Source organism: Corvus cornix, chromosome 10 (assembly GCF_000738735.6).
Source record: "Corvus cornix cornix isolate S_Up_H32 chromosome 10, ASM73873v5, whole genome shotgun sequence".
NCBI classification, from domain to species: domain Eukaryota; kingdom Metazoa; phylum Chordata; class Aves; order Passeriformes; family Corvidae; genus Corvus; species Corvus cornix.
The window spans coordinates 12,598,406-12,622,049 of record NC_046340.1 but is presented as its reverse complement, the minus strand read 5'-3'; the positions used below and the strand labels follow the sequence as shown (position 1 = coordinate 12,622,049).

Sequence of the window (23,644 nt, the reverse complement as noted above, 5' to 3'; positions counted from 1 at the left end):
CCTCCCGGCCTGAGGGCGGTGCCGCCATTTCCGGGGCGGGGCGGGGCGGGGCGGAGCGCGCGCCTGCCCCCGCCATGGTGCCCGCCCCTTCACGCGCCGCTTCCGTCCTGCCGCCCCCACCCAATGGCGGGGCGGGGGCCGTTTTGGCGCCGAATGCGAAGCGCGCGCGGCTCCGGAGGGAGGCGGCCCGCGCGCAGAGCGTCCCCTGGCGGCGGGGCGGCCCCGCGATGGCGGCGGTGCCGCAGAACAACCTGCGGGAGCAGCTGCTGCGGCACTCGGCCCGCGGAGCCCTCCGCGCTCCGGCGCCGCCGCGGGACCGCCCGCCGTGAGTACCGGGGGTGGGGAGCGGGGCAGGGCGGCTGCAGCGGCCGGGAAGTGACGGGCGCTCGTCTCGTTGCAGGGGCTTCACCTTCAAGAAGGCGTCTCGGGGCCTCGCCGCCGCCTCGGTGCTGAGGGACAAGGACGTGAACACCTCCCTGACTCTGCCCGCCTCGGCCGTGCCGGACAGAAAAGCGCCGGCGTGGAGCTCTGTTCCCTCCCGCGGCCCCGGTCCCCAGCCGGCCTGTGCCCCCCGGGGTCCCGCCGCGGCTCCCGAGGCGTCCGAGGGCCCCGCGGTTCCCGGGGCGAGGGCGGGGAACGCTGTTCCCGCCGGGAAGGCCGGTCCCGGTTCTGCTGCTGGCCCCTTTATCATCATCGGCGATGAGTGGGATGATATCGACGATTTTGACCTGTCGGGAATCGAAAAGAAGTTCTCTCGGCCGTCCGTCCTGTCCCCCAAGGGGCTGCGAGCCCCCCGCAAGGATCCCCCGCGGCCGAGCCCCCGCCCGGCCTCGCCCGGCTCTCCCGGGCGCGCGGGGGAGGACGCGGGGCCCGGCAGCCGCGGCGGGGAGGCAGCGCCCGAGTCCGAGCAGCGACCCTGCTCACAGCAGTCCCTGATCTGCCTCGAGGACTTGGTTCCCTGCAGCGGGAGCACGGCTGCGGGGGACGGCCTTCGGGAGGAGTCACCTGCTGACCCCCTTCTGGATGCGGACAGGGCAGGGGTTCGCCCAGGTAAGGGGTGTTTGAAGGTACTACTGAGCTGGAAGGAAATCTATGTTTGCACCCAGAGGGCTTGGCTTGACTGGTCAGTCATCAGAGGGAGCTGTGTGCTCGTGACTGACAAGCAGCCCTGGATTTCATTTAGGTTCCTGGATTTCGGTTTGGGTACCCCCAGCCTGGAAGCAGTGCGGCGTTCTGCCGGTGCAGCAGAAGCAGCTGCTCATGTACTGGAGTTACAAGACTTCCCACATGGCATTCCTGAAATGATCAATAACCTATAGGGATGTTACAGAGAGAAAAGGACTTATAAAATTCATACGGGAGAGACATAAAATCATATACTTAAATGAAATATTAAACCAGAAAAAGTGGTCTTTCTCTATTTTTAACACAAACATAATAAACACCACAAAAGAACTCCAGCCTTCAATTATGATCACAAAATTCCTGCCTGTCATTGCTTTGGCAGCTCTGTCCCACAGAACTGCTCTATTTTAGATTCCTTACCTGTTGTGTTTTAAAACTTTGGACCTTTATTTGGGAAATTAACATGTTTACACAACTGAACAACATCAAAGAGTGTTCTGGGATGCTTCCTTTACACTGAGTGATGAAAAGATTTGTGAACTGTATTTCTGTTCTTAATATTTTGTTGTCTTTTCCTTTCTCTGTGAAATTAATTTTTGTAAGTTAATGATAATGGGGGAGAAAAGGGAACAGTAAGTTTTATCCTTTAAAAGTCAGAAACTGTATCAAACAAGTGTTTTGAAATCTGGCTGCTAATTTTTCCCCTCCTCTGTTTGTGGCAGGCTGAGTGTACAGCGTTACCCAGCAATATTAATCCACTTCTCTTGCAGCTGCTACTGCTGAAGGTGGTCAGGGCCAGGAGCCACAGAGGTCTGGGAACAGCCCCTCAACCCTGGATGAGGTGACCTGGCCGTTGGCAGGTGCTGAGCTCGAGGAGGATGACCTGGACGTCATCCCTCCCTCCCCTGAGGAGGAGCTGCCTCCCTTCTCCCCTTCTGTACAAAGTGTCAGGTAATCACTGCTAAAACCATCTGTCTGTTGCATGATTAGAAAAGTACCAAAAAAGACCCAAAACTCCTGCTTGTTAAGAACGTACAGATTGAGTTTGTGTCTCTTTGCTCGGTGGGTTAATGGTTGGCAGCTGCAATTAATGTTTTATCAAATACTAATTTTATGGCAGATGTTTTAGGTTTTTCACTTCAGAAAAAAGCAGAGTTACTTTTGTAGTGGGATGGGAGAAAATTTCTGGGGCAAGATTCGACACGTTGGTATGCAGGATGAGTGACTGCTCAGCTCTTGGGTTCTAGCTGGGCCTTCAGGAATTTATCTTTTTCACACATCTTAAATTCTGTTGTTCTATGGAAATGCCTCAATTTACAGATCTCTGTATTTTAGTAGCTTTTTCTTTTGGTGTTAGCAGTATTTTCGGAGACTCTCCCACTGGTGGAAGATGCACAGCTGGCAGCTCCGAGGCCAAGCAGGAGAAGGCTCCCACAACACATCCCGGAGGTGATCCCAGTGCAGGGGATTCAGGTACACAAAATGTTTTGGAATTTCATATCTCTGATTTTGGGGATAGTTTGCAACTATTTATTATCCTGTGTAATCCAAGAGCATTAATTAACAGATGGGGAATTAACATCTATAGATGGAGAATTGACATAAATAGTTGGATAATAGACAGATAATAAAAGTTGAAGGCAAAAATTTGTAGATTTGTTGAGTTCCTGCACACAGAAAGTTTCTTTATGCAAATGGACTAAAAATACATTGGAAGTAAATTGTTTAGACTGATTTACTGCAATGTACTGACCTCTGGGAGAGTGGTATCCTCTTGACACCTCTTGTAATGAAAATGACTGCTGAACTCACTCCCTGTGCCAGGTGAGGCTGTGCCCGTGGCCCGGCAGCTGTACGGAGTCATGGAGGCCATCTGTGAGCTGGTGGATGCCATCCCCCTGCAGGAGCTGCAGGCCCTGGGCTGCGCCAGAGCCCTGCTCCAGCACAGGGACCTCAGGTAAGCTGGAACAGCTCTGTGTGCAGCAGGGAGCTGCCTGCAGGTGTCCCCAGTACACTGGAGAACGAGGCAGGAGGGGCTTTAAAAAGCTTGAAATTACTGACTGAGGGAAGGGACAAAGTACCCCAAACTGCTGCAAGTGTTAGTGGTCCCTGTGTTCTGCCAGATGGAAGTGCCACAGTGCTGCAGTCAGTCTGAGGAGGTGCCTGGCACCAGGTGCTTCTGGAGAAACAGGTGATGTGGTGTGGTGTGATGTGACCCACCAGGTGTCCTCCTCAGTTCTTGTGCCACAGGCATTCGGTTGGTATTGTCTCCCCTCTCGCTGACTACAGAGATGGTGATTCCTCCTAATATCCCTGAACTTGTTGTCTTCCCGTGTAATTATTGCTACCACAACCTGCTGCTTTGTCTCCTGCATCATCTGATGGCACACTACATGGACAAAGTATTGGGATTTTGGTTAGGTTTTTCCTGGGCTGGGACTATGAGCTTCTGTAAATGTTCTCAGTACAACAACTTCTTTTATTTCTCATGTCTCTGTAGTCAGACATAGTCTTTAGAAAGTACTTAAAAGCATAATTTGGTTCAGGCATACTTTTAACTTCAGGTTTTGCCTCTAAGGATTTATTTTTTTTATGTTCTACCTTGCCTGGATCTGTTTCTTGCTTTTTGGAATTCTTTTATTTTATGTCTGTAGAGATGATGTCATAATTTTGTCATTAGTTTCTTCTGGTGGTATTCTCTCTTCCGTAGATTTGTTTGAAATCATTTTCAAACATGCTGACTCAACACGATGGAACCACCATATGTTAATATGTTTAATAGCAGTGAGACAAAACTGTTTAATGAATGTTGTAGAATTTGGTAAATCATTGCTTGTGACTAAATATATTTTTTTTTTCCGTCTTCCTTCCCTTGTCATCTCTCCCAGGAGAAAATTGCTGGCCAATTCTGTCAGTTTGAACCAAAATGGCATAAACACCACTTTTCCTAGAAGCTGGAAGTCTCCCATGGAGCAGGGCCCTCGTGTGTGTCCTGACACTGGTCCAGGTTCTGGCCCAAGCTGGAGCTTCAGTTCTGACAGAAACTCCCCCAAATCCACAAACCTCCCATCGGTGCTTTCTGTTCATTCCAGCAACTTTTCTGCCAAAACAAAACAAACCTTGGACACCTCTTGTGCCTCAAAGCAAAGTGCTGAGGAGATCCCCTGCCCAGGAACTGCAGAGCTGCCTTTTCCCAAGGGAAGTGGCAGGGAGGGAGGTTCCCTCAGGCTCAGCCTCCAGTCCTGTGACAGTAGCTGGGACAAAAGTCCGGGAATGAGGAATGGGAACCAGCCCCTGACCAGCACAACCCTGAAGGCTCGGAGCACAGCTGCCAGTCCTGTAGGGAACAGCTTGGGTACAAATGATCTCGACTTCGACCTGGATCACTTTGACATCGATGACTTTGATGAGGACTGGGAGAGCTCGGTGGCTGTTTCAGCACCTGAGGCACCATCAACGCCGTTGTGTCAGCCTGTCAGGGAAGGGCCACCTGCCAAATCCCTCTTGTCCAAGATTATGTCCAGAGCCAAAGGGTCAACTGTGGGATCCAGTCCTGCTGCTCCAAAGCCAGGCTTCCTGATGGCAACAAAGAACCATCCAGGTAAATTATATTCATGAGGATTATTGGGTTTTTCAATTTTTAAATTCTTATTTATTTCTTTTTAAACCTAAGACCGAGTTTACTACAGATCACATCATTGCCTTTTGTTTCTGTGGAAGTTTCTTTTGGTTCCTTTTTTGCAAAGTCATCTTGGAACTTTTTTCCCTCCAAATGATGCTGAACTAGATTATTCCCTTCCTGTGCAGGTTTCAAGCTGCTGGAAGATGAAGCTGCTAAAATTGGAAATGAGGGTGTTTCTGTGTTTTAGTTAAATAATGATTCTGCAGTTTTTGATTCAGGGCTGTACAATGGTTTTCGCTGCATAATGTTCCAAAATGGGTTTGTGGAAGCAAACTCAATCCCCCTGGGGCCCATTTCGGGTTAATGTAGGGACAGGCTGGCAAAAGGGGAGGTGAAAAATCAGAGTCACAGAATGGTTTGGGGTGGAAGAGATCTTAAAAACCATCTCATTCCACCCCCTGCCATGTCAGGGACAGCTTCCACTATCCCAGGTTGCTCCAAGCCCCATCCAGGCTGGCCTTGGACACTGCCAGGGATCCAGGAGCAGCCACAGCTTTTCTGGGAAATCTGTACCAGGGCCTCACCCCCCTCACAGGGAAGAAGTTCTTCCATAACTTGATGTCATAACTTACTCTAATTACATATTTTTGGCTCCTAGATCCAGTGGTTCATAACCCTGCACTGGAGCGTTTCAAGGGTATGAAATTTCCCCATTCTGAAGAAATGATGAATATATTTCACAAGAAGTTTGGATTGCACTGTTTCCGGACAAACCAGCTGGAGGCCATCAATGCTGCTCTGCTGGGGGAGGATTGTTTCATCCTCATGCCCACAGGTATGTGCCCCCACAGCACAGGCTACAGACCTGCAGCTCCTTTTGCAAGCTTTGGGACAAGCTTTTTTCTTCCCCTGTGCCTTTGTGCTGCTGGAATTCTGTGGCCACAGGATTTCAGGAGTATTTTTGCACTGGGGTATTTTGAGTGAGGGGATTGAATTTCTGCCTTCCTTAATAATTCACAAAGTAACTCTTTCTTATCCTACAGGTGTCACTTTGTGGCAGGCATTGGTAGAAATTTATTGCTTCCAAAAGTGCTGTAAAATGGGAAATAAGAAATAGGTCTCCATCCTTTTTCTCTTGATACCCGACATTGTGTTCTGTCTCATCCTCACAGGAGGTGGGAAGAGCTTGTGCTACCAGTTACCAGCCTGTGTCTCTGCCGGGGTCACTATCGTTATTTCTCCACTGAGGTCACTGATCATTGATCAGGTTCAGAAGCTGAAGACTTTAGATGTAAGTTCCAGGAGCTTTATTGAGTGAAACTGCAGGTAACTGGATTAGAAATCTGAAATTTTACAGCAAATCTTGTTTCTTGAATATAAACTGCATAAATTGATTAGATGGACACTGTGAATGGCACAGAAAGTTGCCTGGGAAGAGCTAAATTGGATGAACTCGAATATCTTGGCAGCATGATCGCTGGATTTATTGCTGCTCCTGTGTTGGGTGTTAGAGCTGTGTTTTCCAGAGCAGATGCTGGTTCTGAGATACTGAGAATTGTAATTACTCACATACACAGGAGCAGCCTGACTGCAGTGAGAATGAGCACTAAGAGTTCCTGAGTTAGGGGGGTTCTGGAGGTGCTAAACATCTTTGGAAACATGATACACAGAGCAGAAATGCAGGTGCAGGAGATTACAGGGTTCCGGAATGGATTGGATTGGAAGGACTCTTAAAGTCCATCTTGTTTCACCCTCGCCATAGGCGGCGACACCTTCCCCTAGCCCAGGGTGCTCAGATGTGTGTTCCCAAATGTGTGTTCCCAAGGCTGACTGCTTAGGAACGGGTTTGTAATGAGAGGTAGGCTACATTGTCAATATATATATTTATATATTTTTAATATAGATTGCTGCAACATACCTGACTGGTGACAGAACAGATGCCGATGCCTCAAAAATCTACATGCAGTTGTCAAAGAAAGACCCTGTCATAAAGCTGCTGTATGTCACCCCCGAGAAGGTCTGTACTTCATCTTCAGTTGTAAAACCATAGGGGCTACAAGGGGGGGATTGCTGTGAGGTGCTGAAAGACTGCACTCAGAGTAGGCTTCTGGGGAAAAAATGTTGGACAGGTGTTAAATAATTCATTAAGAAATCTATACGGATGTAGCTAATTTCAATCAGTAATTAGCCAAGAATAAGAACTGAGTATGTCCATAAAATTTAAATTCTTAAAACAAACTCCCATGCCCACCTCTTTCAATCTATCTTGCTACATATTAGTGTTAATCACTGTCCAGTAGCTACTAAATCCAGACTGCTCTGGATAGGGTAATACAGGAAAAATACAGCACTGTCAGGGTGATAGGCGATTGCCAGAGCTTACCTTGGGCTGCATTGTATGCTGCCTTAAAAATATGTTATTGCACAAAAGCTTTGTAAGAGGGGGCTGGTTAGTGTGCTGGTTGTGTTTCTCTCTTCAGCATTATTTTTCTCTGTGTTTCCTGACATTAGTAATTTAAATTTACTGAAATTTCATCAGGGTGAGGGGCCTTGGGATAGGTGATCCCAGAACCTCGTGGGAATCCCAGACCAGCTGCTTGGTTGAAACGCAGCTGACCGGCATCATCTCTGTGCCTTGAAGGTTTGCCTGTGCAGTGCAGGTTAATTCTGGAGCGTAGGACAGTTGTTTCTGTATTCTCAGTCAGGCCAGCTGACCCTTTTAGCCCAGGTCTTTTGCTTTCCATTGCCACTGCTGGTGTGTCCCAGGTGTGTGCCAGCAGCCGCCTGATGTCCGCCCTGGAGAACCTCTATGACAGGAAACTCTTGGCACGTTTTGTCATTGACGAGGCTCACTGTGTCAGCCAGGTAAAACCTCCACTTGTTTTTAGGAATGCCAAAAGACTCAGTTGGAGCATTTTACTCTGTTATACTTAAATTTTGTTTTTCAACCAGTGGGGCCATGACTTCCGACAAGACTACAAGCGCCTGAACATGCTCCGCAAAAAGTTCCGCTCTGTGCCCATGATGGCCCTCACTGCCACTGCCAACCCCCGCGTGCAGAAGGACATCCAGAATCAGCTCGAGATGCTGAAACCACAAGTGTGAGTTGCTCGGCAGGTTTCTGAAACTGTTTGTTGGTGTCACAGAAATTTTGAGTGGAAAACTTAGTAAAGTAAAAAAAGCATCACAGGCCCATCTGAAATCCTTGTGTAGCTCTATCTGATGAAATGAAATGCATGCATGGAATTTAATAGGAGGTAGATGCAAAATATTAACATAAGAAATAAAAAACTTGCCAAGCCCTTCCTTGCATGGTGAAGGAAGCTGTTTAACACAATGTAACTATACCCATAAGGCTGACAAGCACCATGAACTGTCACATTTCAGGTTTACAATGAGCTTCAACAGGCATAACTTGAAATATGATGTGTTGCCCAAGAAGCCGAAGAAGGTGGCGATGGATTGCTTGGAATGGATTAAAAAATATCACCCCTGTGAGTACTGAGCAGCATGGTGCCCACAGGCCTTTTCGTGAACCACTTCTCAAGGCAGCAAAAGCTTTTATAATGCTGTAATAATGATATATTTACCAGAAAAGCAAGATCGAGGTAAAGTGATGTTATTGAAAATGGGAATCGGGTTTATGTGCATTCTCAAGTTGAGAATTTAAGTTAAGATGGAAAGTAAATTTTGGTGATGCTCTTGAATAACCTTTCTGGAGCCTGACAGAGCTTTTAGCATCATGTCTTCAGAGCATGAAGGTCACCCAATATCTTAATTGTTTAATTGTGTTGGTCTGCTTATCTGCAGTTCCCCTTCAAGTTGCCTTCAGAGATTCCCATCTTTCTAGGCTCGCTTTGGAGTCCTGCAGCTCCTGCTGCTGGAACTTGATTACACCAGGCTCCCTCAGAGCTTCTCCTGTACTGCACCCTCAGAGAGCATTGATTGAACTGCTCTAACCCTTGAATTATATTGGTTTTGTTCACGTATTCTAAATCCTGAGATTGCACAATGCTGATGAGGAAAACATTTCTTTTTTCCACCTCACCAAAAGCCCCTAAAGATTGGGTAAGAAAAACTATGAAGACTATCTGATACTAATAAAATAAGTTCTATAGTGAAGCAGTTATATCTTTACTCTTATCTTTATTCCAATGGGGAGAGGTTGGTATCTGCTTGGCAGGTTTGACTGTTGAGCAGGAAAAGAGAATAAAACCGTATTGTAGGCCAAATTTCTTTTCCTATCTATTTGCAGATGACTCTGGGATAATCTATTGCCTTTCCCGGCATGAATGTGACACCACAGCAGCCATCCTGCAGAAGGAGGGGCTGGCTGCCCTGGCCTACCACGCTGGCCTCACCGATTCCAACAGGGATCTTGTGCAGCAGAAGTGGGTTAATCAGGAAGGATGCCAGGTGAAGAAAAACCAGGAGGAAAAGGGAAGAAAATTTGGGCACTTTTATCCCTCTTGGCCTGGGAAATGGAAGGGAAGTTGTGCAGTGTTATCACCAAATGTCTGCAGTATTGAATAACTGATCCCAACAGACCTGCTGGGGCACAGCAGCCACCTTTCACTGGGAATTTTGTGAATAAAAGGTTGTAGCACTGCACCAAGGTGTGCTACTCCAGCAGGGAGGACCTGAGCAGTGCAGGGCTTCAGAAACAGCTCCTGGCACACTCTGGAATTTGGGGTTTTCCCTGTGTCTGGAGTGGCTGTGCTGACAGGAGGGGAAGTGTTGCTGTTTTGTACTTGTTCTGCACTGTTACAACTGACATTCTGGGTCCTCCAGGTTTCCTAATCCAGGTCACTTGTCTGCTTTCCATGCAGTGTTGCAGGAGTAATTTCCATAATGTATGTCTAGAACATTATAATCTTCTTCCCAGGTGATATGTGCAACAATTGCCTTTGGAATGGGCATTGACAAACCCGACGTGCGCTACGTTATCCATGCGTCCCTTCCCAAATCCATAGAAGGTTATTACCAGGAGTCTGGCAGAGCTGGGCGGGATGGAGAGATGTCTCACTGCCTGCTCTTCTACAGCTACAGTGATGTGACCAGGCTGAGGAGGCTCATTCTGAGTAAGTTCTCCTCTGGGAACTTGGAGACAACATTAGAGCAGTCACATTGTCACTGGTCTCATTTAGCCCATGTTATTTCTCTTTTACAAGTGCTGTGGATAGTTTAGTATTGCAAGGAGGGGAGAACTGTGAATCCTTACCTGGATGGTTTTCATTCAGGTGTCAGGAGCAGGATTTTTGTCACTTGGACTTAATTTTAGTCAAAACCACTTTGCTTCACAGAATAATGGAATTGTTAAGGTTGTGAAAACCTTTAAGATCATCAAGTCCTACTATCAGACCAACTCCACCCCACTGTTCACCACTAAAACTTGTCCTCAGGTGCCACATCCACATGTTTTTTGAGCACTTCCAAGGATAGTGACTCCATTCAGGGCATCCTGTGCCAGGGATTTGCTACCCTTTCTATGAAGAAACTGTTCTTGATATCTAATCTAAACCTCTCCTGACAGAACTTGAGGCCACTTCCTCTCATCCTGTCACATCCTTCTCTTGACTTTTGTCATTCTAGGCTTATTTCCCTTCTCCGTTCTCTAAAACATCAGAGATAAAATCTGTCCTACATCAGTTCTGTACTAACCCACTCATTTTTTTTAAGCAAAGCCAATATTGTGTTTTGGCTGACAGCCCATGAAAACGCAGAGGTGCAGCTTTAACAAACAGCATTGAATTTGCTGTGTTTCAGTGGAGAAGGATGGGAACAGCCACACGAGGCAGACCCACTTCAACAACCTGTACAGCATGGTGCACTACTGTGAGAACGTGGTCGAGTGCCGCCGCGTCCAGCTGCTTGCCTACTTCGGGGAAACCAATTTCAACCCCACCTTCTGCAAAGATCACCCAGAAGTGATTTGTGATAACTGCAGTAGAAAGAAGGTAAACCCCACAGGTTTTATTTTTAGTGGTGTTAAACTGATTTTGTATTTAGTTGCATCAAAAAGTGGTTACACGACCTTTGGGAAGGCAAACAGAGAAAAGGAATAAAAGTCCTGTATTTTTGTGATGCTTCCAGTTATTTTCAGGGTTTAACCATGGACTTGTGATGCTCCTGTTCCTGTCAGAGGCATAAGGATGTTCCTTGTGGGAGGCAGGAGCTAATATCAGATCCGCTGCAATGGCTGTGGGGAAATCCCTTCAGTTCCTGTCCTGATGTTTTCAGGGCAGCTTTGTGCTGCCAGAGCAGCATGAGGGCCACATTATGTCGTGCTTGTGCTGAAGGTGGTCCAAACGTTTGGGGTTATGCAAACTTAGTGGCAGGAGCAGGAGCAGAAAGGGAAGGCAACTGTGGAGGCAGGCAGGGAAGGGATCCTGTTTTGTTTTGTACCTGTGGGTATTGCTTCTCAGCTCTGTGTTCAAAGCATTCCCTTATATAACTGTGATTAGAACCAAATTTGACCAGGATAATGCATATTCAGTCTCATTTTAATGCATTTTGGAAGTGTAAGTTCTAGAGCATGGCGGGATAATTACAAGAATGCTTTCCAAATGATTTGCCTTGATTTCCAGTACTTACCCAGCAATCTTGCACCTCACTCTGCACAAATAACCCCACGGAGATCATATACAATCAGTAGGACTGGTTTTGTATTATCACATCCAGAATCCCTGTGACTGTATCACTGTAGGTTACTAACTAGAAAATCACTGTTTCTTTATTTGGAGCAAACTCAATTCTCAGCTGAGAAAAGCTTGATAATGAAAACTGAGGTTGTCAGTAACAACTTGGATTAGGGCAGAAACACGTAATAGCATGTCCTAATCAAGTCTGATTTAACAGGATTATAAATCAAGGGATGTGACGGAGGATGTGAAGAACATCGTGCGGTTTGTACGAGAGCACTGCGGGCAAGCAGGGCGGATGAATGGGAAGAGGAATCCAGGCTCTGGCAGGTACACCCTGAACATGATGGTGGACATTTTCTTAGGTGAGTCCGTTCTCCCAGAAACTCCTGAATAAGATGGTGCACAAATCCCTGACCAGGAATCAAGAGTGTTGTGCAATGCCAGCAGGCATTTAAAAGAATGTGTATTTTGCAAAATTAATCTTCCCAAGAATCACTTGGTGGTAAGTGATCCAAAATAAATGAAACTGAAGATTTAATCCATTTCAGGTTGCTATAGTGATAATATTGGTTTTCCAGTGTTCAAAGGCTTTTTTGACTGCCTTGGGAATCTCCCACAGATCTGTGAATGCACATGTACATGGGCTTTGTGATCAGGGGCTCATCCTATGATTTCTGTTGCACAGGTTCAACGAGTGCCAAGATTCAGTCTGGAATATTTGGGAAGGGGGCTGCCTATTCCAGGCACAATGCTGAAAGGCTGTTTAGAAAACTGGTCCTGGACAAGATCCTGGATGAGGATTTGTACATCACAGCTAATGACCAGGCAGTAGCATATGTCATTCTGGGAGAGAGAGCTCAGGCTGTGCTGGATGGGTCACTACAGGTGTGTAACTATTTAGTTTCTTGAAGGCATTGTTTCAAGGAAGGCGCTGCAGTTTTCCTTTAGCATATCCCCTCAGGTAGCTTAAACACAGTTTGCCTCCAGCTGAACTAATGTCTAGACACAAGGAACAGAATCCAACACACGCGATTCTTAGTCCAGTATTCCAGTAATAATGTTGTGGGGCAAAAAGTGAGTTTGAGAGGCTTGAAGAGGTTTAAATCTTTCTCTTCTCCCCCACCCATCTGATTCCTGCTGGACAGTGAAGGAGAATTCTGACCCCCACAGAAAGATGGCTAAGAAGGGAAGAAGGACCAGCACTCCCTTCTTCATTTTCTACTCTATTTTTCCCTAGTCCTTGGTGGGATCTGATGGAAGATGCACTTCATTAAGGTCACGGAACAGTCCCAGGTTTCTTGAGGCAACACCTCCTCTGCTTTAGTGCTGTGTTTGGAGCAGGACAGAGCCCTCAGCATTACCCCAGTGACCTCTGTTTGAAGCCAGCTGGGAACTGGGCTCTTGGGAGGTGTTCCCTCTCTCTAAACTCTGCCAGCTCTTTGTAGAAGAAACTTGGGTGTGGTTGAGTAGCCTGTAAAAAATTATTAAAAAAATGTATACTGGCTAAACAGCTTTTTTTGGTCCATCAAAGTATACTTTCTGTTTCCTGTGCTGTGTTCCTGTGTTATCAGTCAAGGTGTGCAGGAACTCCCTGGCAGGAGTTACAGATGGCTCATTTTAACAGGTGGAGTTCCATGAGACAGAGAGTGCCAGTGCCATCAGAAGGCAAAGGGCTTCCATGACAAAGATGTCCCAGCGGGAAGAGGTGGTTAAACAGTGCCTCAGTGAACTTACAGACACGTGCAAAACGCTGGGCAAAGTCTTTGATGTGCATTACTTCAATATTTTCAGTACTTCCACCCTAAAGAAAATAGCAGGTAAGGTCAGGTTTCTCAGAAGTCCTTTGGGGCTTCTGCATAGAGGGGCGTGGAAAGGAATTAATTTCTTTCAGGGTATCTTTATAAAAAGTTGTATGACATGTCTGAGGGGTGCTTCCATTGTGTTACAGAAACTTTGTCCTCAGACATGGAGGTTTTGCTGCAGATTGATGGTGTCACAGAAGACAAACTGGAGAAATACGGTGCAGAAATAATTAAAGTGATGGATAAGTACTCAGAATGCTCCATTCCAGGTGTGCTTTGTACCTCAACATGTACTTCCTGTTCAGTGCCTTTCTCTCCTCCTCTAGCAGATGTTTGATTCAAAAGTTACCTTGTTTTAATCACAAATAACTAATTCTTACAGTTTAATAATTCCAAAAGGGAGCAATCACTTTCAGAACATACCAAACTCTTTGCTGCCTTCCCACTAGCTGAATTCAGGGTATCTCTGAAAGACTAGGGACGGGGCAGTGCAGAGGAGGTGAGGAACAGCCAGGACAGATGTTTTGATACCATCAGTGTGTTCTGGTGACTGACTGGCCCAGGTGACACCTTGGCTTAGTTAGTTTTACCTCCCTGCCTGTGTGTAGAAGATGCTGCCTGCCCAGGTGCGGACACAGCCACGGGGAGCACTGGCTCCCTGGGGAGCGATGGAGAAGCAGAGGATGCAGGTACAACCTCCAGCTATTTTGGCAATAACACAAACCAAAGGAGGAAAAGGAAACGGCCGCTGAACTCCAGGGATTCCAAGAGGAAAAAGACGAGTGCTGGTGGCAGCCAGCAGTCCCACTCCAGAGGGTATGTGCCTGCAGTCACTTGTCACTTCTCTTTGCCCTCATCAGCATAGTGATGATCCCTTAACTGCAGTTATCCCCCTGCAGTTTCTTGAGTATGGGCTTAAATAATGGTGTTAAAATTATCTGGGTGCCTGGTAAGAACTGCTCTGCTGTGCTTTTCTGCATGTTTGGTTTAAAAAGCTGGTGAGGAAGGATATTTAACACCTGTCCTCACACTTGCCTGCCACAAGCTAAGCAGGGACACTAAATTTCAGTGTTCTGCCATAGCCAGCATTGGCAGGCTGACCGGGTTCCTTGCTTGAAATTGTAAAGAGGTCTTAAAACTTTGAACATTTGATGGAATATTTGAACTTCTGCCCCTTGTTAATTGAGATTCTCCCTCTGATTGTATCATGCATCTGCTGTTGGTTGGTCTTGAGCTTCTAGGGCAGATCTGCCCCTTCCCAAGGATTTCCCCTTCCCTGCCCCATTTTTCATCATTCTGCTCCTGGGTTTTTGTAGCAAATGGGTTTTCCCAGCTCAGCAGATTTTGTCCCACCCTTGGCACTTTCCCATCTACTGGAATAGCTGTCATTAACTGCTGCTGCCTCTGAAGTGTCACTTGTTGTTGCTGCTCACCCTTGGGTACATCCCAGAGCAACAGCTGTACTGTTTGTATTTCAGAGGTAGTTTGCAGCCATGTGTATTAAAAAAAAAAAAATTTACAAAATGAGTGTGTAGTCCTCTAGAAAATGCAGTGGTGGTGCCCATGTGAGTGCAGGCTGGTGCAGGGGACAGGGCAGGTGACACAGATGTCTCACATACACCTTCTCTCTGATTTTTGCAGTGGCTACAGCAGGTGCAGAAGGACCAAGAAGCTGCCGAGCTCGAAGGCTCCAGCTTCCTCCAGTGCCAGCTCTGTGTCCCGGAGCATTGGTAGCATGCAGGGAGCTGCTGGGAAGCTGGGCATGATGGCACTGCCCAAACCCAAATTCAGGAGCTTCCTTCAGCCTTCGTATTCCATATTGTAACTGGGAAATGCAATTACTGGATGAATTTTCCCCAAGATGGAATCATCGTTTATTAAATTTTTGTTTCGTTTGCTGCTGCTGAACCTTCTGGGACTTGTGTCTTTGTCAAGTGCAAAAGCTCACATTAAATAAATATTTTTTTTACTTGTCAGTTTATTTGGGCCTTTCTACTTCTGAGTGATTCTGGAAACTCTCCCCTATGGGTGACACTCCTCCCTGTGATTCTGCTTTACAGCCCCCTCAGGGACGTGCTCAGGACCACACATGCTGGTGGTCCCCAAGCTGTGGCTGCCTCTGTCCTCCCTTGCTCCTGCCTCAGTGCTTCAGAGCTGGAAAGCTGGGCTGCTTCTCTGGAAAGGGCAGGTTGGGAAGGAAAAAGGTAATGAATGTTGTTAAGTTTCCCATTTGATTCCCCAGATCCTGGAACTGGGAGTGCCCAACCCTGCCTTGGGTGTGCTTTTTTTCAGTTACTGGTTTTTTCTCTTTAAACCATGATCTTGTCAGTGCCATGGCACGGGGCCCGGAGCTGCCCTTGGCTCCGCTGTCCTGCCTCGCCCAGGCCTCGGCGGTGTCAGGTGCGGGGTGTGAGAGGCAGCTGTGCCTGCAGGGCTGTGCACGGAGCACCGGGCAGAGCAGGGACGGGCCCTTCCCCTGCTTGGCTGGAGTCGAGGATTTCATCCGCTGTTTCTGGGCAACGAGTCCGCATGGTTGGGGGTGGGAGGGACCTTAAAGCTTATCCCGTTCCACCCCCTGCCCTGGGCAGGGACACCTTCCACTCTCCCAGGCTGCTCCAAGCCCTGTCCAAGCTGGATCCAGGGGCAGCCACGGCTTCTCTGGGCAGTAGGCCTCACCGTCCTCACAGGGAGGAATTTCTCCGCACTATCCCCGGTATCCCTGCCCTGCGGAAGCATCAGACCGCTCCCGGTGCTCGGGCGGTGCCGCGAGCGGGACGGCGCTGAGGGCGCTGAGGGCGGGAACCCGCCCGGGCCGCCCCTCTGCGGGCGGGAAGCGGCCGCTCCGCCCCGCGCGCGCCATGGCGCTGTCCCAGCCCGGGCCGCAGGAGCCCGAGGAGCCGTCACCGCACACCCGGCAGCAGCTGCAGGTCCGGGGCCGCGGGGACTGCCGGAGCTGGGAGGAGAGGGGACGGGGGAGACGGGGACTGAGATGGGAGGGGACCCGGGGTCTGGCAGGAGCGGGGACCCGACATGAGCTGGGTTGTGAGGGGAGAAACCGGGGGAGGTAAGGAGCGGGGCGGGCAGGGTTCAGGGCCCGGCGGTGCCGAGGATCCTGCCGAGGGTCCCCACCGAGCCTCGTTCGCCTCCGCAGGAGTCCGTCCCGTCGGGCCACGCCGAGCCCCATTCGCCCCCGCAGGAGTCCCCCCCGGCGGAAGCCGCCGAGCCCCGTTCACCCCCACAGGAGCCCCCCCCGGCGGACTCCGCCGAGCCCCGTTCGCCCCCACAGGAGCCCCCCCCGGCGGACTCCGCCGAGCGCCGGCCGAGCGCGGCCCCGGGCCTGGGGCGGCAGCTGCGGGTGCTGCTGACGCCGCTGCCCGCGGCGGCCTGGCCGCGCTCCCAAAAGCGGCTGCTGAGCCCCGCGGGGACCCGCGCCCCGGCCGGCAAGAGGCTGTGCCCGGAGCCCGACACCGGCCCCAGAGCTCCCCCCGGCTCCCCGCCCGGCCCCAGCTCGGCTGCCCGCGGCCAGGATGGGCTGTGGGATGCGGACAGTGACGGCAGCGACGGGGGAGACGCGGCTCCGGTGAGTACCCGGCCCCCGGTTATTATCTTCATAAAAGTAAAGTTTTAAAGTGCTTTTCCTCTGTACGTAGTTTTTTCCCCTCTTTTAACCTCTGGCTGGCAGTGTTCCACTTCGTTTTATCCTTTCACTAAAGTTTCAAGTTCTTTACTGAGTGTCTTCATGATTGTTTTCATTATAAAAACAAATATTGATGCACTGTTCTCTTCATAGAATTAATGCCAGTGTAAGTTTTGTAAAGCAAGCTTTACCTGTATGGACAGATTTTGATGTTGATACATGACCACCCCAATTTGTATGGTCTTATGATTGTTACAAATATATCAAACCACTTTAAAGTCATTTAATCAGTTTAGGGGCTCACTTCCGTGAGCCTGAAACCTCTCTTGCAGCCATGTAACTGTATGATGGCTTTTCTTTCTGTAGGATGGATACTCCCACCTATCAGCCTACGAAAGGAAAAGACTAAAGAACATTACAGAAAATGCTAAATTCTTTGCTGCTCTAAAGCTGCATGAGGTCTGTATAGGGTGTAAATAGCATCAAAATACTCTTTCCAAGTGTCATAATTGCACTGTTATCCCTCCTGGTGTGAAACCCTTTCCTCACTGGGGCAGTTGTATAAGGAAAGCCATGAAAATCATAGAATCCTGGAATGTTTGGAAGGGACCTTAAAGCCCCTCTCATTCCACCTCCTGCCATAGGCAGGGACACCTTCCACTATCCCAGGGTGCTCCAAGCCCTGTGCAACCTGGCCTGGAACGCTTACAGGCATGGGGCAACCACACCTTTTCTCTTTCTTATTATTATAAATAATTGCAATAAGTTCATTGCAGCCTTGAGATAATTGTATTTTATACATGTTAATTCTTTATGCTCATTATATGTATAATTAATCTCTTTTCTCTTTAAGTCAGCTGCAAGACTTAACCAAATTGCAACTAAAAGGCAATCTCATGTCACCAAAAGGTAAAATAACAGTAGGTGAGATTTATATCCTTGATTCTTCATTGTGGGATGAAAACAAATGTTAGGAAAAGGTGTGGGAAGAGAAAGAGAGGCGTGACCAAGGTGCAAGGGAGAGGGTAAATGTAGAGGAGAAGACATTTGGCAGTTCCAAAACAGTACCAGATCCAGCAGAAAATGAGCTGAAGCCCGAGTAAAGAGTAAGCTGTGTGATGGGAGAAGGTGGGAAAGGCCAGCTTGGTGGGTGAATGGCAGGATGGATAATGAACAAGGAGAGCTGGGAGGGGAAGCGGCAGTATCATAAGGAAAACAGTGGTGCAGGACCTGTGTGTGCATTGCAAAGTGCTCGTGGTGTTGTTCCTCACTATCACTGACAGGAAAAGCAACCCCATCCCTCCTGCAGCGGGCCAGGAGGGGCTGATGTCAGTCTGTGTCCCATCTGTGCCCTTGGGTCTGTCCCTGAATGCAGGGGCTCTGTTCTGTAACTGAGATGTTCTCCTTGTTCCAGGCGCAAGCCTAAAAAGGTGGAGGATGAAACAGCCCGGCGGCGATCCATGCGCCTGCTCCGAGTGGAGCCACTGGACATTCCATTGTTGGAGTCACCTGCCCGGCCAGGAGCAGAGGAATATGTGAGATGGGGAAGGGCTGGAGGGGAGGGGTGTGTGCACAGCAGCTTTCTAAAACCAGTGCTGGTGACACTGGTGGGTGGCACTGGGCATTGCAAACCCTGAGGCATTTGGGAGATGGTGACACAGGGACAGTAAGGAAGGGTCAGTTCTGTCACCCTGAGCAGGTGCCACGGTCTCGCCACAAGCCAGGCAGTGCTCTGTGGCCCAGGCTGATGATGTGATGCAGTTGGGGATCCACAGAAGGGTCCTGAGGTAAAACATTCCACATCAACAGCCCATGGAGCTGAGCAGCCTTGAATTCAAACGTTTATTACTCTGGTTTTTATTTCACTGTAACTTCTGATGTGGTTTTATTTTCCTGGATAATATTTACCATCTCTCTGAAGCAGTAATGGAGCAAGTAAAAGGTATGCTGTTCTGAGAGATGGGATTTTAAATCTTCCACGGAGCTGTAGAATAGATTTGAATCTGTTATAAAGGTCTTTCTGGAGTATCAGGAGAGGAAGAAACACAGGGAAGCAGTTTGTCTGTGCTGCCAGTGAAATTCTCTTTATCTTTTTAGTAAGATTATGATATCACCTTCTGTTTTCACTATTTATTTACTGTCCTATTGTAGGCATGTTCTCAGAATGTTTGGTGTGGGGAAAGTACCAATTCACCTTGTTCATGGTTTTAGTTGGTTTGAGCTACAAAAATTGCCAATGTCATCCCAGCCTCAGGTTCCAGTCGGACCTTTGCCCATGGTTCCAGAGGATCAGGCAGAGAACAGTAAATGGACAGAGGCCTTGCTGAGCACGTGGATGAGGATAAGTGAGGTATTAGTTGAATTAGTTATTTTTGGATAATGTAGTTTCACTTGGGCTCTGATTCTGATAAATATCTCCTTTCTGTCTGTAGCTGAAAGCAGATGATGCTGACCGGGGCACACCTGACATAAAGAGGTAGCATGAAAACAGCAGCAAAAACTGGGTGTTGTCTGGCCCCCGTTCCTTCTCTAATGAAGGTTTTGGTGATGGTTGTTATTTTGGTTTTCCAGGTACCAGGAGAGCCTGAGCAGCATGGTGCTGAGTGAGGAGAACATCAGGAAGGTGGTGAAAACCCGGGTGTGTTCCATGGCCATCCACCCTTCCGAAAGCACCATCCTTGTGGCAGCTGGAGACAAGTGGGGGCACGTTGGCCTCTGGAACGTGGTGAGTGGTTGATGTGCTCCTCATCTGAACAGGTGTGTGGTTCAGGACAGGTCCATGTGGGGCACAGCCTGGGGTGGCATTTTGTCAGGCTCATGAGGGTGTTGTAGGTTTTCTCCATTCTTAGGGATAATACCAGGATGATTGTCCAATTTAGAGTTGCCAGAATGGCTTTCCTTTTTTGCTCTCCCTTGGTTTTTTTCTGAAATTTGAGAGCTGAGTCATCTTTGTGGAATGGGTCCACAATGACCTGTTCAGTTTCTTTTAAAATAACAAAGTGATGCAGAATTTAGAAGAGAAGACACAGGAGATTCTGCTTTAGTGCAGTTTGGGTCACTAATTCATCTTAAACTCTCAGTAACGCAGTGTGTCCGTATTTTGATGTAAAAGGCACATGTGGTAACTGAAACTGGCTCTGTGGGTGAAAATGAGCCAGGTGCTGCCATCCAGATCCAGGGCTTGTGGCTGCAGTGGCACTAATTGCAGCAGGAAGTTGCAGCTTTCTGTAATTAGGGGCCAGAAGCAGCCTCACTGTCCATATTACCTGTGCTGGTGTCTCCTCTCACCCAGCACCCTCTGCCTCCTCCAAAAAAGATTCAAAAACCAGAGGTTTGGCTTCAAGAGTTGTAGTAGTTAAAAGAAATAACTTTAGTGACCAGCACCTGTGTCTGTGGGATCTGTCATTTTGCAGAGCTGCAGGTCTGAGGAAGGAGCCCACATCTTCATCCCCCACAGCTTCCAGGTCAGCTGCATGCACTTCTCTCCCTGCAACCCTGCTCACTTGCTGTCCCTCAGCAGTGACACTCTGCGCTGTGGGGATGTCACCAGGGCTGTCTTTGATGAGGTGAGGCACTGCTAGGAAGGTTCAGTCTGCTTGTACAAAGTCATTATTTAATTGTTTTATTAACAAGAAAGTTCAAGTTGCATTTCCACAAGGACACGTGAATTAACCTTAGTTAACATCACAGAAACAGGGAGATGTTTTCTACTCACCAAACCCAGTGACAGCCTGCATTCTCCCAATTTCCAAGTTTACATTTCTGCACGTGATTAAAAGTTTCTGCAGCACTGAAGAAGGGAAAGATATCCTTAATCCTTGGTCAGTGTGTGCTCAAGGCCAACAGCCCTTTGATTGCTGGAACATAGAGGTGACTGCCTTGCAGGAGCTCTTGACAGGGAATTTGGAGTGTGCTGTTGCTGGTCTGGTTTAGATGGTTAATTATCTCCTAATTGTTTCCCCTGTGGAAAGCTGTTTCGCAGAAGGGTTACCTGCATGGCTGGGTAAGGCTGTCACATGGGCTGCACTAGTGTTTTTAGTGAATTAAAAAGGGAAAGGATGAAACCCATAGCCCAGGGAGTGTTTGGGTGTTAGAACAACTGGGTGTTTCCTTTAGTTCTGGTGACATTTGACCTTTCCTGGGCTCAGATCTGCAGGAGTGAGGAAAACTTCTCCTCCTTTGACTTCCTGGAAGACAATGCCTCCACTTCCATAGTGGGTCGCTGGGACGGGGGCGTGGCTGTTGTGGACAGACGGACCCCAGGGATGTCGTCGGAGCTCTCTGCGGACACTGGCTTCAGGAGGATACGGACAGTCCACGTGCACCCTGTGAACAAACAGTATTTCCTGGCTGCTGGCTCAGTGTATGTAGCCCACATTGAACCAGTTGTTTTTTCGGTGGTCTCTGTGCTAGGGAGAGCTGGGGCTGCGGAGTTTTGTCAGTCTCAATGTACAGTCAAAGCTGTCTTGGTCCTTTTACAAAACAAGTTTTCAGTCTCCTTAGCAGGATTTAAGGTGGGATTTGGTTTGATTTCCCTTCACCTTTTGGAAGTGGGGACAGATGGGCCCTGGTGGACTTTGGCATAGAGGGACTTTATGGAGGGCTGGTTGGGGTGGTTTCGGTGCTCCCAAATTCCCTTGGAGCCACCATTTGAGTGGGTATTGAAGCTCTGAACCAGCTCCCATACAGCCTGCTGTGCTCTGGAGCTTTTTTGATAAATGAAGGATAATTACTGAAGTGTGTGTGGTACCTGTTGCAGGGATGTTTGTGTTTTCGATGTTCGGTACCTGAAGGCCAAGGGGAACAAGCCCCTGAGCTCTCTCACAGGACACACCAAAAGTGTGGCCTCGGCCTATTTCTCCCCTGTCACTGGGAGCAGGGTGGTGACAGTGTGTGCAGATGACAAGCTGAGGTAAGGCTGTGGAAGGAAGAATCCTCATGGAAAATACTGACTGTTTGGGCAGTTTATTGTCATTATTATTATTACTTCTCCACATGACCCATCATTGAGAACCTTCTGTCTTTATCATTTTAGAAAATGATAAAAGATTTACTTGCACTAACATTTTTAATGTCGTTTTTAATGATTTTTTGGTTTGGTTGGTTTTTTATTTAATTCTCATTTTCCCACAGGATATTTAACAGTAAAAAGGTACAGGTACTGTTAACCTTTAAAAAGCAATCAAACAAAATCAAAACCCACGAAAACAGCCAGCCAAAACCTGGCTGGTGAACACAAACACAAAATGCTCAGAAACTAAATTTGTTTGTAGCTGGTACTTGAAATAATGATATCAGCTCTTCTGTAAATAGCCATTTCATAATTTAAGCTGCTGTGAGTTGCCTGTGTTAGAGGTTCTTTTTCTCCTGGTTACTTTGTGACCATAATTTCTGTAATTACCTGGGTTTTTTTGGGCTGGGCAGTTTTAGCCCCGAGGGGTGGGATCCCCCAAGTTCATGGGGGTGAAGGAGCAGGTGGGATGCTGGGCTGGCCTTTGGCCTCTCCAGCCCCTCCTCTACCCTCAGCTCCCAGAAAGGGTAGGCTGCAGTTCCAGCTGAAAGCAAATCCACTTTGCCAAGCACATCTAGTGATTCCAGCTGGGATGCTGGTGCCTATGGCCAAGCTGGTGTCTTTGCTGCTCCTGGGTGGCCCCAGGAGCTGATCCTGCTGTGTGGGGGAAGGAAGGGCTCTGTTTTTGCCCAGGTCCATGGTATTAATGTGCTGTTCTGTGCTCAGGGTCTACGACACCACATCCTTGTCATCGACTGTCACATTGCTCAGCTCCATCAGGTAAGGAGAGCACACCTGGGCCGAGGGCAGCACCATGGCTGCTCCTATGGGTCTGAAGGGACAGGACACAGGGAATGGCTTCCCACTGCTGGAGGGCAGGGTTAGATGAGATTTTGGGGAGAAATTCCCCTCTGTGAGGCAGGGTGAGGCCCTGGCACAGGTTGCCCAGAGAAGCTGTGGCTGCCCCTGAATCCCTGGAAGTGTCCAAGGCCAGGTTGGATGGGGCTTGGAGCAGCCTGGGATAGTGGAAGTGCTGTGGCAGGAGGTGGTGCTGGATGGTCTCTAAGGTCTCCCCCAGCCCAAACCATTCTGGTATTCTTGTCCCATCCTGCTCATCCCAGGACAGGGATCCACTGCAGGGATCTGAGCACTCCAGAGTGAGTGGTGAAGATTTAGAAGGCCAGGGAGCAAATGGGACATAAATGACAATTTAAAATGCTGCATTCATGAGGAAGAATGTTCCTCTTCCCTTGCAGACACAACAACAACACGGGCCACTGGCTGAGCCGCTTCAGGGCCATCTGGGACCCCAAGCAGGAGCACTGCTTCGTGGTGGGCAGCATGGCACAGCCCAGGCAGATCCAGGTCTTCCAGGACACCGGGAAGTTGCTGCACTCCTTCTGCAATGTGGACTGCCTCAGCTCCGTGTGCTCCATTAACGTTGTCCACCCCAGCCAGAACATCCTGGTGGGGGGCAACTCCAGTGGCCGCCTTCACGTGTTCAAAGACTAGAAGTGCCTTAGATCTGTATTTTATAACTTTCTGCTTTGACTTTGTTTATTCCGTGTTAAGCAGTTCCGAAGCTGACTGTTGATTCTCAGGACAGAAATGTACTTTGAAAGTCTTAAAATAAATCGTTTAAACTATCTTTGGCACCCGTGTCTTCCATGGAAATAAAATTGATCCTTGAGTCCCCCAGCTCCCTCAGGTGCTCCTGGTGCTCCAGCCCTCAGTATCTTCCTTATGGTGAGGGGCCCAGAACTCCCAGGTGCATTTGTAAAATTGTGCTCCTGGAGTGTAGAG

The 23,644-nt window shown here is 48.5% G+C and overlaps 2 protein-coding genes across 4 annotated transcripts; both read left to right on the top strand.

The window, feature by feature from the left end:
• Positions 1-98: 98 nt before the first annotated feature.
• On the top strand, positions 99-15,174 carry BLM (BLM RecQ like helicase). Of its 2 annotated transcripts, none has more exons than XM_039557713.1 (21): positions 99-325; positions 401-1,050; positions 1,896-2,076; positions 2,486-2,598; positions 2,950-3,082; positions 4,014-4,726; positions 5,406-5,582; positions 5,920-6,038; positions 6,651-6,764; positions 7,514-7,612; positions 7,700-7,848; positions 8,135-8,241; positions 9,003-9,163; positions 9,633-9,828; positions 10,514-10,704; positions 11,606-11,753; positions 12,077-12,276; positions 13,016-13,208; positions 13,340-13,462; positions 13,802-14,009; positions 14,835-15,174. In XM_039557713.1, exons 1-21 carry the CDS (start codon positions 228-230, stop codon positions 15,016-15,018), a joined length of 4,257 nt encoding a protein of 1,418 aa, XP_039413647.1. In that variant the 5' UTR covers positions 99-227; the 3' UTR covers positions 15,019-15,174. The 2 variants fall into 2 exon arrangements, with proteins under 2 accessions (XP_039413647.1, XP_039413646.1); XM_039557712.1 differs by having other exon boundaries at positions 100-325; positions 2,483-2,598.
• Positions 15,175-15,845: 671 nt separating this feature from the next.
• On the top strand, positions 15,846-23,488 carry WDR76 (WD repeat domain 76). Of its 2 annotated transcripts, XM_039557557.1 has the most exons (13): positions 15,848-16,120; positions 16,345-16,773; positions 17,197-17,289; positions 17,684-17,739; positions 18,245-18,365; positions 19,079-19,180; positions 19,263-19,306; positions 19,402-19,555; positions 20,244-20,396; positions 20,979-21,193; positions 21,590-21,742; positions 22,568-22,621; positions 23,098-23,488. In XM_039557557.1, exons 1-13 carry the CDS (start codon positions 16,052-16,054, stop codon positions 23,351-23,353), a joined length of 1,899 nt encoding a protein of 632 aa, XP_039413491.1. In that variant the 5' UTR covers positions 15,848-16,051; the 3' UTR covers positions 23,354-23,488. The 2 variants fall into 2 exon arrangements, with proteins under 2 accessions (XP_039413492.1, XP_039413491.1); XM_039557558.1 differs by lacking the exon at positions 20,244-20,396 and having other exon boundaries at positions 15,846-16,120.
• The last annotated feature ends 156 nt before the right edge of the window (positions 23,489-23,644 follow it).

Bases quoted from the DNA above. Each gene is read 5' to 3' on its own strand.
- BLM (XM_039557712.1), top strand. From the start codon at position 228: ATGGCGGCGGTGCCGCAGAACAACCTGCGGGAGCAGCTGCTGCGGCAC. The intron at 3,083-4,013 runs GTAAGCTGGAAC...CATCTCTCCCAG, and splicing joins CTCCAGCACAGGGACCTCAG to GAGAAAATTGCTGGCCAATT. The intron at 12,277-13,015 runs GTGTGTAACTAT...TCATTTTAACAG, and splicing joins TGCTGGATGGGTCACTACAG to GTGGAGTTCCATGAGACAGA.
- WDR76 (XM_039557557.1), top strand. From the start codon at position 16,052: ATGGCGCTGTCCCAGCCCGGGCCGCAGGAGCCCGAGGAGCCGTCACCG. The intron at 18,366-19,078 runs GTGAGATGGGGA...ATGTCATCCCAG, and splicing joins GGCCAGGAGCAGAGGAATAT to CCTCAGGTTCCAGTCGGACC. The intron at 21,743-22,567 runs GTAAGGCTGTGG...TTCTGTGCTCAG, and splicing joins TGTGCAGATGACAAGCTGAG to GGTCTACGACACCACATCCT.